Here is a 14391-nt window from a genome sequence, read left to right on the forward strand (position 1 = left end):
AAAGCCCGAAGTGATTGTTCTTCATATACGTGTAATAATATCAAGCACGAGATACGATAACGACGGATTAACCCATAAAGACTAGAAATGTGTATTGTTAATAACGATATCGTCTTACATAGTCTGCTTTATAATTTCAGTCTTGGGTTTATAATTTCGGTCTTGGGCCCATATTTTTCACCAGAAGGAGCACACATTGAATCCACTAATTGAAAGTTGTTGAATATGGATGTCATCGTTACTGATGCCTATTCTTATATAAGAAAATTAACAAAAAGTCTAAAAAATTTCATTTTTAATGAAAAATCCTTTTTAAAAGCATAGTAAAAAGTAGTAGAGAAAGATATAAATGTGATTTTTCATTAAAAGTGATCTCGGGAATGTTTTGTTAAAAAAAATTTCTTATATATCATGCTTCAACCAACAAGGCAAATATCTAGACAACACCACCACCTTAAACTAAAATATGGCTGCAAATAAGTCTTCACGTTTGGGAGTAGTTTTCCCTGTAGGCCTCCCCCTCCTAGTCCTTGCTTGCTTCTTTCCCTGCAGTAGCTGCCACTGTGACGTCAGCGTAAGCAAAAACACTGACGAACACGACGGTGAGGCGGGGGCAGCTAGTGAAGGGATCAAGGGCATGTTTGTGTTTGGAAGCTCTTTGGTCGACAATGGCAACAACAACTTCCTCCCGGACTCACTGGCCAAAGCTGATTACTTGCCGTACGGAATCGATTTTCCTATCGGGCCTTCTGGCAGATTTACGAACGGGAAGAATGTTATCGACCTTTTCGGCGACCATCTCAAGCTTCCTTCCTTCGTTCCAGCATTTGCTGACCCCAAAACTAAGGGAACCAAAATCCTTCATGGCGTCAACTTTGCTTCTGGTGCTTCTGGTATTCTTGATGATACTGGTTCTTTAGCGGTGCGTATGCATGACAAACATAACCGTAATTTTTAATTTGTTTCATGCTTACCGTCATATCTATTTCCAATATATAGCGATCATCAAATTCTTTCTTTCTTGCCTTAGTTATATCACCGTGAATCCGTGACACTGTGTTTGCACCATGGATTTTGAAGTTTTAAAGCCTGAATTAGTTTGTAATAATAACACTATAAAAAGTAGATGATGGAAATTCGGAAATAACCAGATCCTGTGCATTTCATGTGGCATTTTAAAAGTCCTTTGTTTGATGTTTGGTAGTGCATTTCTCGCGCTCTAGTTGTGATGTTTCTTTTTAACAAGTCGGGCTAAAATAATCTCTATCCATCCAAATATAGAGCAGGAATTAGGGTTTAGCCATTAATTTCTGCAACTATATCCAGTAGAAATATTGACTTGGCTATGATATATGCATGTACATTCACCATTTATTAGTAAGCTACGGTATTCTCTTGTATATTTGACCGTTAGATGATGAATGTGTTAGTAAATGCATGTATGTAAGAGGGTACCCATGACCTCTCATGCATGTGCTATTTCTAGTTCTATTTGATCATATACCTATGTTAATTTATTAATTGGACCAAAAGCAGAAGCTTACGGCTAACCTCAATTATTGAATACTGAATTTCTGGGAAAATGATGTATATATGATGGGTTTGGATGGCCTGAATTATTGAATACTGAATTTATGGGAAAATGATGATATATATGATGGGCTTAGATGGCATATAAACATTCATCATATATTTGCAGGGGCATGTGATAAATCTGAATCAGCAAATCAGAAACTTTGAGGAGGTAACGTTGCCAGAGTTGGAAGCGGAGCTAGGCCGGTGCACAACCTCTCAGTCACTCGAGGACTACTTGTTTGTGGTGGGAACCGGCGGAAACGATTACTCATTCAACTACTTCCTGACCACCTCCTCCCGCAACGTCACCCTTGAAACCTTCACTGCCAATCTCACTGCCTCTTTGTCCACACAACTAAAGGTGCATGCATTTAACTACTATATATATCCATGTTATTCTCATATTATTTTATAGATATGCAATCAAATCAGACATAAAAAAAATGTTTGGGAAATTGACTAAAATATGAAAATCAAATTTTAATTATTGAACTAATTAAAATTATTAGATCGATGATATAACAACAAAAAAATTAATAATATATATCAGATAACTACAACAAAAAATTGTTTATTTCAACACAGAATTTGAAAAATAATCATATTTATTAGCCAATTTCTCAAAACATTTCACCGTTTAATTGTTGCCAACTTGTATATATCTACCTTTAACTTATTATATTTTACAGAAAATTTTAATTATGCATGTTAGTGTACAAAAACATAAATGTATGTGCATGTAAGAGAGATTTTTTCATGTATTCGAAATACAATTCGGTACATGAACAAACGATAATTTTGATTGTATTGTACTCTGAAGGTAGTCCCTTAAAGTAGTTGATCAAGGGACTTAGGCCCCTTTTTAATATTCTGAATACACATTTATAAAACAAGCATCATATTCGTGCACAGTATTTATGTTCATGCTGACAAGCTAGCATTTGTTTAATGCATTCAGTTCCAATTTATGCAGTTGGTCCAAGCTCCAAATAAAACGGGTCAGGTGTACGTAGTAAATAATCTGACTAGTAGATGGTAGAGTATTTATTGTATATGATGTCTGTTTTCATTATTGTCGGGAAACAGCGACTGAGTCAAGAGAACCATATCAGCATTCAACAACCACACCTCCCATATTTAATGTTTCAACCACGACAAGCAGATATTTTTTTCATGTACCCGAAATTTGGAAGAAAAAAAAAGAAGACATTATACGAGCTTATAAGTAGTAGATTAATTTTCGTATTGTCAATTTATTGTATAGTAGAATTTCAAATTTCTTTCATCTCGTTTTATTACGAGTGCGTTGAAAAATTTGTCATGTATTTAATTAGTGTACAACATTAGTCTATTAAATAATTGTCACGTGATGTCATCGGTTGCAAAGAAAATCTACAAAATCTTCTTGTTTGCAAGGCTCTTGAATGATTAGTATTACGATCTCTATATGTGTAGGACCATTTTCACACACACACACACATATATATATATAACATTTATATATGAATATGATGTGGGGTGGGGTGCAATCAGATAGACCAGTAATTGATAAATGTCGGAAGATATATAGACAAGCGCAAAATTCATTACTCAAACCCAACCCATTCAAATTTTCTCTACCGCCACACCCTGACCCTACACATACAAGTAAAGGATGATATAAAGTAGACACGTTGAATTCCGTACGCTGTGGAGGATTTCATTACTTGTAGAAGACTTATAGTTTAAGTGATTAATAGCGTTTAGCTTTTACGTAGTATTAGTTTCTATGTCGAGTCTTCCTTATCTAATATTTGCTTATATAAAAGGAACTCTCATTACCAAATTTTTTATTCATTGGGTATGGTTTCTGAGTGATTCATTAGGTATTATTCGTGAATTGTGAATGATTGTATGTATTTGAAAAAACAAATTGGCTTGTAACAGTATTAATTTCATCACAAAATGCAAAATTTTTCTTTTCTGTTTCAGGAAAAAAAAAAATTTCTATATTCACAAGCTAGGCAACAATTATATGCATATAAATATGTCAACAATTAATATATAGCTTGAAATATTTGGTGATGATTGCAGAAGTTGCACAGTTTAGGAGCTCGAAAGTTTGTGTTGATGTCAATAAATCCATTAGGGTGTAGTCCTGTGGTGAGGATGAGCCGACCAACACATAATGGTTGCATGCAGAAAATGAACCGGGCAGCTCATCTCTTCAATACTCACTTGAAGTCGTTGGCTGATGGTATGAGGGTACAGATGCCGGGCTCATCTCTTGTATTTGTTAACTCCTACAAGATCATTAGAGATATTATAAAAAATCCCATCTCCAAAGGTGCGTAGAGATCTCTCTTCTTAACATTCATTCACCTATCCATCTGAAGTCTTGTCTTCGAAGTAAAATAACGTGATCAACATATGTTAGATACATAAACACTCTTTTGGCCCACCTTATGGCCAATCTTAATAAATTAGCATATATGATGACGCTCTTAGCATGCATCCCATTTATTGTAGCAAAAACGAGAGGATAAGGATCCTGTAGGGAATCTATATGATGGTCCTATACATATATTCCGTTTTAGCTACGGTAAAACAAGATTTTGATTGAAAGTTGCTCATAAACAATTAGTACAATTAGTACGTTTGTAAATCAAAAACATGTAAATTAGTTATAACAACAAAATAATGGAATTTTGCAGGATTCAAGGATGCTAGCACTACTTGTTGTGAAGTGGCATCAATAAATGAAGGAGGGAATGGAATTTTGTGCAAAAAGGGAGGGCAAGTGTGCGGAAACAGAAGCAGTCTTGTGTTCTTTGATGGCTTGCATCCAACGGAAGCTGTGAACGTTCAAATAGCAACCAAGGCCTTCGCCTCTTCCCTTAAAACTGAAGTATATCCCACCAATATTAAGCGAATGACCACACGCAATATGTAGGGTTATCATCAGATCAGACCAGACTCTCCAGAATTTGTATGATCTACTGCGTGTGAAGTTGGTTACGAATCTAGTAGGAACTTAAATACATATGAATCGAATAGCTCTGTAATATGCAGCTAGCTAGGTTGTTTTCTATTACGTTTCCAATAAATGTGTCGATAATATTATCGACTTTGGCTATTTTAGCTAGTTTAAACTTCTTCTTGATGAATTAGAAACTCGTAGTTAATTGCTAAATTGGCCCTAAGGTCTCGTTTGGTATGAAGAATTGGATTTGAATGGATAATTAACTGTTTTCCAAAATAGAAAAGAAAATTTTACGTCCAACTTGGAGGTAGGAGATCAATTACTTCTAAAGAAAAGTATTTCAATCCTCCCCAAAATCGGAGGATTAGAAGGGAGAAGTTTTCTTCATGTCTAATCCTCTTCTAAATCCCATAAAATGACAAATCATTCTCCTCTATGTACCTTCATTGATGCGGGAGGCAAGCCTCGAAAGAAAACAATTTGAAGACCACTGCTATGCTGTGGGAATAATATCTGCTGTTCATCAAATTTGACCCAGTTTCCATGACTATCATTTGGAGAGTTATATATCTCCGGAAAGCTCTGGAAGTCTATTACCAATGCAACCAACAGTGCGTCAATCAGAGTTTTCTATAGAAAATTATTAGAAAATACCGAAGGATGTGCGGTTGTGCGAGAAAATCTGCAAACGCCATTTCTTCCAAATAGAGAGGATATACCAGCATCTTGCTCCCATGGATGACAATCAGGTATCAGTAATTAACCTGAGTCAAATATTATTGAAAAAGAATTTGTGTTCTTCTCAAAGAGTTGTTGATTGGAATTTGCCTCCAATATATGATGAGTGTTCAGATGATGGATACTTGATGATTCCTACCAAAGAGGTAACTCCAAAAAAATTTGCTCAGGAAGTTACACCATCCACCACTAAGTCTTGAGCCAAGAGGAAATCTCAGGACTATAGTTTTTCATCATATTCCAATAAAAGAAGAAAAATCCTGGTTGGAAGATGATTTCAAATGTTTCAACCAGAACTACTTTGAAAATCTGGTTCGGTGCCATATGTGTTCACTGAGGTAGCGTTTGGTACGCAGACGGGACGGGACGGGACGGGACAGGACGGGACGGAACATATGTTCTGTGTTATGTTTGGTATGCGCAGGACGGAACAAGACGGTTGTTCCGTCCTGCGTTTGGTAGCACATGGACGGAACGGAACCAAAAGATTAAAATGACTAAAATACCCATGTTCCGGTGTTGTTTGGTACAATTTTATGGGCGGAACGGGACATGACTCTTTTTTTTTTTTTTTTTTTTTTTTTTAAGTTGTTCAAATTTGAACACTATTATCCATTATTTGTTTTTCTTGGTCCAAATTTTAATAGGTATATATTGTGTTTCACATGCAAACCCCTTTAAAATTTGTAATTTTTCCCGTTTTCTACACCTCCATTCGAATTTTCACCACAAACCCATCAAATTTTATTGTGCAAATTGCAAAACCCACACCCCAATTCAATTTTTAGTCCCTAATTTTGGTCCTTTCAATTGTGGGTTGTTGTTGTTAAGGATGGATTTATAAGATGTTACAATCCTATCACTAAGGAAATAAATAATTTACATAAAATCATAATAAACTACGAATCCCAAGAATACAAGAATATATACACAAAAGTTAACAAATTGTTGAAGAGAGCTGGAGTATTCAAAGTAGGTGTGGATGGTTGGAGAAATGGCAACGAGAATTAAACTCTTCTAGTGAAAATTTGATGAAATGGAGTAGAAGAAAATTTAACAGAGGAAGGGAGGAAATTGATCATCTAATGCATTATTTGGGTTGCCTCCATGATAATTGGGAGGAACATGGTGAGCAGATTAAGGCCTTGATAGAGTGTATTAACAAATTGAAAGAAAGAGAAAAGAAGTTTTAACTAGGTCTCGAATCAATGGCCTAGTTCAGGATTTCTCGAGTGGGGGAACAAGCCCCAAGCACCTTAATAGGTTCTACAAACATTAGAATTGGCCTTGTTTAGAAGGACACCCCTCTAAATATTCCCCATTGCAGGAACAAGGCAAACCACATAAGAGCACATGACAAATGTTGAAAAATATATAAGTTTAATGATCATGCATATCGTAAACATTTTAGGGTTTAAACATTTAGAACTTAAACAAAGAAAATGAAATATGCATAACTTAAACATGAAATATCCGAAATCAAACATTCGTCCTGACTTAAAAAACAAATAATGTCTTGCTAAAGTAATAATGAAAACACTTAGAAGTTGATAAAGTTCCCCATACTAAAACCACAAATACTAAAACCTCAAAGGCTCTCCATAAACACTTTAATGAAATCTGGCTTCTGTGAGTCATCCAAGGTGCTCCAAATACCCATCAGATCGGTATCTTTCACTAACTTCATTGAAATTCTTAACACCTGATCGTATGGGAGACCCATGGCTTGAAGCTCAGAAGGTAGTCTAGCTTTTGCTTCTCTAAAAGTAAAACTTTCACCTAATTTCTTCATTTCAGTAACAGCTTTATTCCAACCTTCACTGATAACAGATACAATATTTGCATCACCATCATTCCTGCTCCTCTTCCTCTTCCTAACAGGTTGAGAAGCACTAGATGTAGCAACAGAAGGAGATGGGGTAGGTGAAAGCGAAGGTACCTCAGAAGTCTCACAATCCTCACTTTCCAAACCCATATTTTCAATTGCATCTGCCGCTGATTCAGCAATGCTACCCGTGGCTCGGTCTCTCCCAAACACCGTACATAGCCGTGGATACAACGGGAATGGCTTATTTGGTTTGCAAGATGCATTGGGATGTTTCTACAATAAGAACCCAAAGAAATCAAGGTTAAGACTTTCAAAACAACTAATTGATAAAGAATAAGAAAAAAAAAATTTACCTTCACCCACTCCTGTAGTATTTCGTCACTATCCACAACAACACATTTTTTCTCATCATCCCAACCAAATCCAGATGTATTCATCATGTCATATGCAGACGAATACTTTTCTTTCAGACGCTTCAATTTGTTTTGTATATGCTTCGGCTCTATATTAATGCCAGGAATCTGTTCCCTCATCTTGGAGGCAACCGTTACAAAAGTACCAGCCTTAAAATTGCCGGTCTCACACCTAACACCATCAGCAACCATCTCCTCGAGGATGGTAAGTAGTACATCTTCCTCATGATCAATCCAATTACGTGAGGTGACCATATAATCTATCAAATAAGCCATATATTACACAAGTAACACAAATAAATTTATATTAGTTGTACTAATCAATTACCAAATCAAATAAGCCAAATCAAATGACAATGACTAAATTTATATTAGTTGTACTAATCAATTACCAAATCAAATCACAATGACTAAATTTATATTAGTTTAGTTCTCTAAGTATTTTATGTTCTAAGAGTAATTTTGGTTAGTTTGTTGACAATACAGAGGACAGCTGCAGACTAGATATTGAGGGACTTGCAAAACAATCCTGATATGTGGCTCCAAGTTGTGCACATTTTACAGAGCGCAAAGAGCCTAAACACCAAGTTCTTTGCCCTGCAGGTCAGTTGTGTTGCATAACAATCTATGACCAGTGCATTTACTTTTGGTCTAACAAGGCCACTGTCAGATGCCCAGATGGTCCTTGCAGTTGGGCAGCAAGGCTGAAGCAAGCCAAAAATAGAATGCCTTTATGTGGGTACAACAACAACAATAATAATCAAGTTGACTGCTTAGGTGTAGATTTTGTTCTTTGTTAAACAAGGCATCAGATAAAGTCTACAGAATGCTTATACCATCTAATCTTGTTGCATATTCATTGGCTTTCTCATGGTTTGGTGCTTTGGAAAAAATTCTATGCAGCTTTTCATTACAACCTGTATAAATCTTTCTATTTGTAATTTAAGGTGCTGATATTATGAGGGTTTTCTTTGCATCCACATTCAGGTCCTAGAAGGGGTTATCAAGTATAGGTGGAATGCATTGCCTGTTGAACAGAGAGACGGAATGAAAAATTATATCTCTGATGTCATTGTACAGGTATGAATCATGCAGTAAATATATGAGGATTGCAAGTTTTGCTCGTTTAGATAGTCATGTAGTAAATTTCCTTTCTTACCTTTGGTTCCTTTTTTGTGAAGCTATCAAGTAATGAGGCCTCTTTTCGAATGGAAAGACTTTATGTCAGCAAACTCAATATTAAACTGGTTCAGGTATTTCCTTGTTTCTCTCCCATTAGGATTATTGCATTTGTCGCTTTTTTTGGTTAGTTTGTTGTATCAAGCACTTTGTTTTCTTTTCTGTTAGTCTGTTGGCTTTTTCTATTTGATAGTATCTGAAATTTACTTGTTATATTCAAATCTGTAATTGCTTACTTGTTGGATAGTTGTACTAATCAATTACCAAATCAAATAAGCCAAATCAAATGACAATGACTAAATTTATATTAGTTGTACTAATCAATTACCAAATCAAATAAAACGCTACTTCCTAATGCACTTGAAACAATAGACAACCTAATTTTAAAATAAGCCAAATCAATAGTTTAATTACCAAATCAAATAAGCCAAATCAAATGACAATGACTACACCCTAATTTTAAAATTTATTAAAATTTAGTAACACAAATTAACATATCAAATAAGCCATAACATCTAGATAACTCCCAATTACCATATTACAATAACAAACATCTCAATAGTCTTGATGTTACGAATTTTCAAGCCAATTACAACAACTAAATTGAGTCCCCATCTAAAAGACAATTACAACAACTACCATGTTAACCAATTTTCAAGCCCTTCTTCCTCTCCACTCATCATATATTTCTCTTGCAAGATCATCCCTCCATTGAGTCCATATTTGGCTTGACTCAACGGTTTCAATGTAGGCTAATACTTCTGGTAAATCTTCCCCTATAGGTAATTCATCAAATGCAAGCCTTGCATTTTCTTCAGGATCAACTGCCATATACATTTTGATAAAATTATGAAGTAAACTACATGCGGTGATCATTCGCCCCTGAATCTTGATTGGATAGTGGGAAGGACTTCGTAAGATAGCCCAACGTCGTTTGAGGAGGCCAAAACATCTCTCAATGACATTCCTAGCACGTGAGTGTTTCATATTAAAATATTCTTCATGATTCCTAGGTGCCCGTGCATTGTTTTCCCACTCTTGCAAATGGTATCTAGTGCCTCTATACGGTGCCAGAAAACCCTCACCATTCGTATATCCGGAATCAACCAAATAATATGTACCTATATTAGTTGATAATAAATTTTAGTTGTTGGCCAACAAAGGTAAGGAAAAATACTAGGAGCTTGTTTATATTACCAGTTGGGACCTTGAGGCCATTAGCTCTAGTAACAGCGTCACCAAGAACTCTCGAATCAGTAGCTGATCCCTCCCAACCGGATAACACATATACGAATTTGAGGTCGTGTGTGCATACGCCTAACACATTAGTTGCTATATGACCCTTCCTTGTTCTATATCTTGGTCTATCGGCATCAGGCACAGTGACCCCTATGTAAGTTCCATCTAGCGCTCCTAAGCAACCTTAGACAAAAGAAAAACTTATATTAATTAGCAATTACAAATAATTATGTTATTAATGATTTTACTATGATTATTACCTTAAAGCATTTCCATCTCGATTCCGTGCAATCCTCTGGGATAGGGGTTGGTTTTGCAAACAACACATCTTGCAAACTGAGTAATGCACGCAATACTCTACGGACATATCGACTAATAGTTTCACCAGACCTAAAAAATCTAACTTGCATTGACCTATTTTTATTGTGGTGGGCTAATATGTTAACAAAAGTAGCTACTTGCTCCTCTATTGTAACATGACCATCATCTACCAATCCACCACGAGTTTGTAGTAAATCACATAAAACTGCAAATGCATTCCTATCCATTCGTAGCTCCCACAAACAGTTAGTATCACTCAATCGCGTGATACGATTTATTTCCTCTCTCCTAACATGAAGTCTAACAAATGTCCTCTGCTCTAAACTAGCTATTTCCCGTTGTCTCCTTTGTTGTTGTCTATACCTCAACAATTGTGCATTCATAGTAAAGACTTGTGCCATTATAATCCAAACGTTCAAAAGAACAAAGAATTGAGTCTCATATTCATCCATACCTTCACATGCAAAAAAACAACACATGAATGAGTGGAGTATCAGCATACGCTAAATTCATTTTAGATACTTGGACTTGGTAATAATGATAATATAATGTATAATATTCGTTCGATGGTAGTGACGAATTGTACAAGAGCCTATCTCAGTAGCCGAATGCAAAAAAAGGTGCCACCTTTTTTCATTGTTGCATTTCTATATTGTCTGTCACATAACAGCTTTGTATATCCAAGTTAACAATAAGAGGATGTCGAATTCATAAAATAGACTGCAAATTACTTTGCTTATAATAATACTTTGGTTTAGTACACTATATATGTATATATGGGAGAAATTGCTTAGAAGGTAACCAGTCTATCATATTATTGCCTAGAATAAGGATACTTAGCTGTTCTAATTTTATCACGACTACCTCAAATCTTATGAATCAAGCATAACCATCACAGCAAGTCAAATGAAAAAAAGCAGCCGTGGATTTAAATAAAATTGCTAGCACAAAAATCAGCAAGAAAACATGCATTACCAATTAACAACCCAAACATGCACAAAAAAGGTCCCAAATCACCAAAACAATACCAAAAAAAAAGTAAAATTTAGCTGCAAAGAAAACAAATAATACATTTATATACCTTTAGCACAAAGAGTTCCAAGAATCAGAATCGAAAATCCAAAAATCTGAAAGGGACGGTTTCCCGAATCTGGAAAACAAAATGCATCAGACACGCACAATAACGATCCAACAAAAAAAAAAGATCCAAACCATATAAGCTGATAAACATGCAAAACTCACAGATAAATAACGATCTTGGGCTGATTTAGAATCACGATTCGTAATATTAGTCTTCAGACCTGTAAGCGACCAACAATCTGTCAGAGCAATACCATTTTGTTTTTCCAATAATCCACATGAGATCAAACCCAAACATGTCAAAAAAATTTGTGCCTTTCAACACAGTCAACACATGGATTAGTCCATTGACATTTAGAATGAACCATTGTTCTTTACCACATGGCTGCAATTTTTATATACAAACATTAGTCTTCTAACACAAATTTTCAAAATCTATACTTTTGGTCGTGTTACAGGTACTGTACAAGCACAAGATTATTGTTTTTGGAGGCTTTTATGACACGCTTAGAGAAGTGAGGTTGTTAATGGATTTTTATAATATTTTGAAGTTTCATAGTTATTTAGCTCAAGATTTTGTGTTGATTTTCTATGTCGAGGTAAGATGCAAACCACTACATTTTTAGTTGCGAAGTTGGTTTTATTGTAACTCTGTTCTTTCATAAGTTTTCTTGACATATTAACTGCCCCAAGCCATAATGTATTGTTGCATGATAATCGGAGTTGGGGTGCTAATGTGGAGTTGACATAACTTTGTTGTGCAGGTATCACAATGATCTCTTTGTATTTGACCTGGATCAGTTCAAGGTAGAGATCTTGGCTCTGTCATGTTAATCTACTATTATTAATTCATGTTCGTTACTGTACATATATGTTTAACTAATGCTTCTGCAATGTTGCATTTCAGTGGCAAGAAATAACTCCTAGGCCTGGTTCCTTGTGGCCAAGTGCCCGAAGTGGTTTTCAGTTTTTTGTGTACCAAGATGAAGTGAGTGATTCAGAACAATTTCATTATATGCATATCATGTCTTGACTTCCTCAAAGATTTGACCTTGTGGTCTCTTTTTGACATGGCAGATTTTCTTATATGGTGGCTATTCCAAAGAAGTTTCATCTGATAAAACTGGCTCCGAGAAGGGAATTGTTCATTCAGACTTGTGGTCCCTTGATCCTAGGACTTGGGAATGGAACAAGGTTCTTACTTCGCCACAGTTTTCTTTTATTACTGTGAATGGAACATGACATGATTGTCTGACACTTACCCTCCCATACTCGGATGTTGAATATTCTGCTATGTAAAAGTACCTGTTATACTACTTTTGGGTAGAAGAACATGTATGCAGGTTTTACATTGTGGAAGCTATGCTGTGGTTTTGTGTTGATCACTCTGAAGCTTTTGTACAATGATTACTCTATTTCTAGTTTCCTTGCATGCATATTTAATGATGAATAGCAACTTACATTTGGCAGCTTGTAAGTTTGAGATTTTTTTAATAACTGTAAACTGATATTATAGGTGAAGAAAAGTGGGATGCCTCCTGGACCTCGTGCTGGGTTCTCTATGTGTGTTCATAAGAAGCGAGCTTTGCTCTTCGGGGGTGTGGTGGACATGGAAGTTGGAGGTTAGTTTTTTCTTTCTACCTATCTTATTTCACTAGGCAATATAGTCCTGGCTTGAAGCTACGATTGGCTTCCAATTAGACAACCATCGGTGGTAAGCCACACCTAAATATTTTTATGTTTTATACATTTTACAGTTTGAGATTATCGTACAATCAGCTGCAAGCTATTTTTTATTTTATTTTTTCGAAATATCAGTTAGTATTTTGCTGCACTCTAGTTGATACAAAATATCAAACACAAACAGAGAACAAATAAAAAGAGAACAAATACATAAACAGAGAACAAATAAAAAACATTTGAACAATCGAAGAAAGAGAGACCGAGAGCTACACAAAAACAGATCGAACCTGGAACGGAGATGCAGAGCTGAAGATGCTACGGAAGAGGATGAGGAGGAAGGTTCGCAAAGCTGCTACACGGAAGATGCAGAGGTGAAGAGGCTACAGGGAAGAAGATGAGGAGGAAAGGGAAGATGCAGAGGGAGGACGGCTGAGAAGAAGAGGGATTAGGGTTTGTTATATGATTTTTGATGTAAATTTTGAAAAAGACAAGGGGCATTTTTGTCTTAAAATTTTAGAAATTTCTGTCCCACAGACGTGGAACAACCCGTTCCAGGGTGGGGGTGTGGAACAGAAAATCACCCAAAATCTGTTCCATGGAACAGCGCGTTCCACTCATTTTAGGCGCACCAAACGCGGGACGGAACGCCTCGTCCCACTCTGTTCCGTCCCGTCCCGCGTACCAAACGCGACCTCATTGTCTGCTTTTTTGAAGATGTTATTGGTCCAAGTTGTTGATACTCAATTCTTTGGAGAGCTCAAAGAGTTCAAATCTTGGACAGGTCGAAAACCTAAATTCAAACAAAAATACAAAAAGGGTTCAAACTCGAGGACGAGTTCTTTTCGAGAAGAGGAGTATGATGCAGTCCACACAATTAATATGATCCATGTATTAAACATGTTGTTGGTGGCTGTTTTTCAGCTTTCAAAGTCATGTTTTAATTACATGCGTAGAAACTACAATCTTTAGTATTAAGATTTCTATCCTACCAATGTATTGTAATCTTCCTATTTAAAGGAATTCTTATGTACTAAAAAAATCAGTCAATTAGTGAATTATAATTAATCCAAGAAGTGAGTGAGTTTCCTCCTTTTTAAATCAAGCATTTGGCTTGGTCGTATCGAGTGAATCCACGATTAGTAATGTGAGTGATTCCGTTACCCCTGGTTGAGTGATTCTAAGGTTAACTATCCATCGTCTCCTGGAAACTCCTTGCCTACTTGCATCATTCATAATACATTAAGTTTAGCGGTTATCAATTTCAATCCAATCCTCCACACAAAATGAGCCCTATGTCAAGTTGGTTTCTCTCTCACTTGTATTAGGTAAATATTTTGGGTGACTGTTTGCTCTTAGAAAATTGAAATCCGACC

General features: G+C 36.0%; 3 protein-coding genes and 2 long non-coding RNA genes across 7 annotated transcripts; 3 read left to right on the forward strand and 2 right to left on the reverse strand.

The window, feature by feature from the left end:
- Positions 1–204: 204 nt before the first annotated feature.
- Positions 205–4690, forward strand: LOC137730119 (GDSL esterase/lipase At1g29670). Its single transcript, XM_068469184.2, has 4 exons — positions 205–922; positions 1700–1936; positions 3649–3901; positions 4269–4690. The coding sequence occupies exons 1-4, from the start codon at positions 467–469 to the stop codon at positions 4505–4507; spliced, it is 1185 nt and encodes a 394-aa protein (XP_068325285.2). The 5' UTR covers positions 205–466; the 3' UTR covers positions 4508–4690.
- Positions 4691–6704: 2014 nt separating this feature from the next.
- LOC137707710 (uncharacterized) lies at positions 6705–7771 on the reverse strand. Its single transcript, XM_068446615.2, has 2 exons — positions 7457–7771; positions 6705–7376 (listed from the first exon to the last, which is right to left on the reverse strand). Exons 1-2 carry the CDS (start codon positions 7769–7771, stop codon positions 6864–6866), a joined length of 828 nt encoding a protein of 275 aa, XP_068302716.2. The 3' UTR covers positions 6705–6863.
- Positions 7772–8013: 242 nt separating this feature from the next.
- Positions 8014–8765, forward strand: LOC148693391 (uncharacterized). Its single transcript, XR_015952486.1, has 3 exons — positions 8014–8119; positions 8504–8596; positions 8698–8765. It is a non-coding gene; the product is annotated as an uncharacterized LOC148693391 (long non-coding RNA).
- Positions 8766–9190: 425 nt separating this feature from the next.
- On the reverse strand, positions 9191–13722 carry LOC148693392 (protein ANTAGONIST OF LIKE HETEROCHROMATIN PROTEIN 1-like). 3 transcript variants are annotated; one of them, XM_088678197.1, is made up of 6 exons: positions 13306–13722; positions 11498–11556; positions 11337–11405; positions 10197–10709; positions 9893–10120; positions 9191–9816 (listed from the first exon to the last, which is right to left on the reverse strand). In XM_088678197.1, exons 4-6 carry the CDS (start codon positions 10705–10707, stop codon positions 9350–9352), a joined length of 1206 nt encoding a protein of 401 aa, XP_088534323.1. In that variant the 5' UTR covers positions 10708–10709; positions 11337–11405; positions 11498–11556; positions 13306–13722; the 3' UTR covers positions 9191–9349. The 3 variants fall into 3 exon arrangements, 1 of the variants encoding a protein (XP_088534323.1); XR_015952484.1 differs by lacking the exons at positions 9191–9816; positions 9893–10120; positions 10197–10709 and adding an exon at positions 10868–10911; XR_015952483.1 differs by lacking the exons at positions 9191–9816; positions 9893–10120; positions 10197–10709 and adding an exon at positions 10868–10925.
- LOC137741830 (uncharacterized) lies at positions 11768–12959 on the forward strand. The gene is made up of 5 exons (XR_015952485.1): positions 11768–11855; positions 12100–12142; positions 12243–12323; positions 12413–12529; positions 12852–12959. It is a non-coding gene; the product is annotated as an uncharacterized LOC137741830 (long non-coding RNA).
- Positions 13723–14391: the final 669 nt, after the last annotated feature.

The sequence above is a fragment of the Pyrus communis genome, chromosome 10 (assembly GCF_041283825.1).
Source record: "Pyrus communis isolate YQ-2024b chromosome 10, ASM4128382v1, whole genome shotgun sequence".
Taxonomy (NCBI): domain Eukaryota; kingdom Viridiplantae; phylum Streptophyta; class Magnoliopsida; order Rosales; family Rosaceae; genus Pyrus; species Pyrus communis.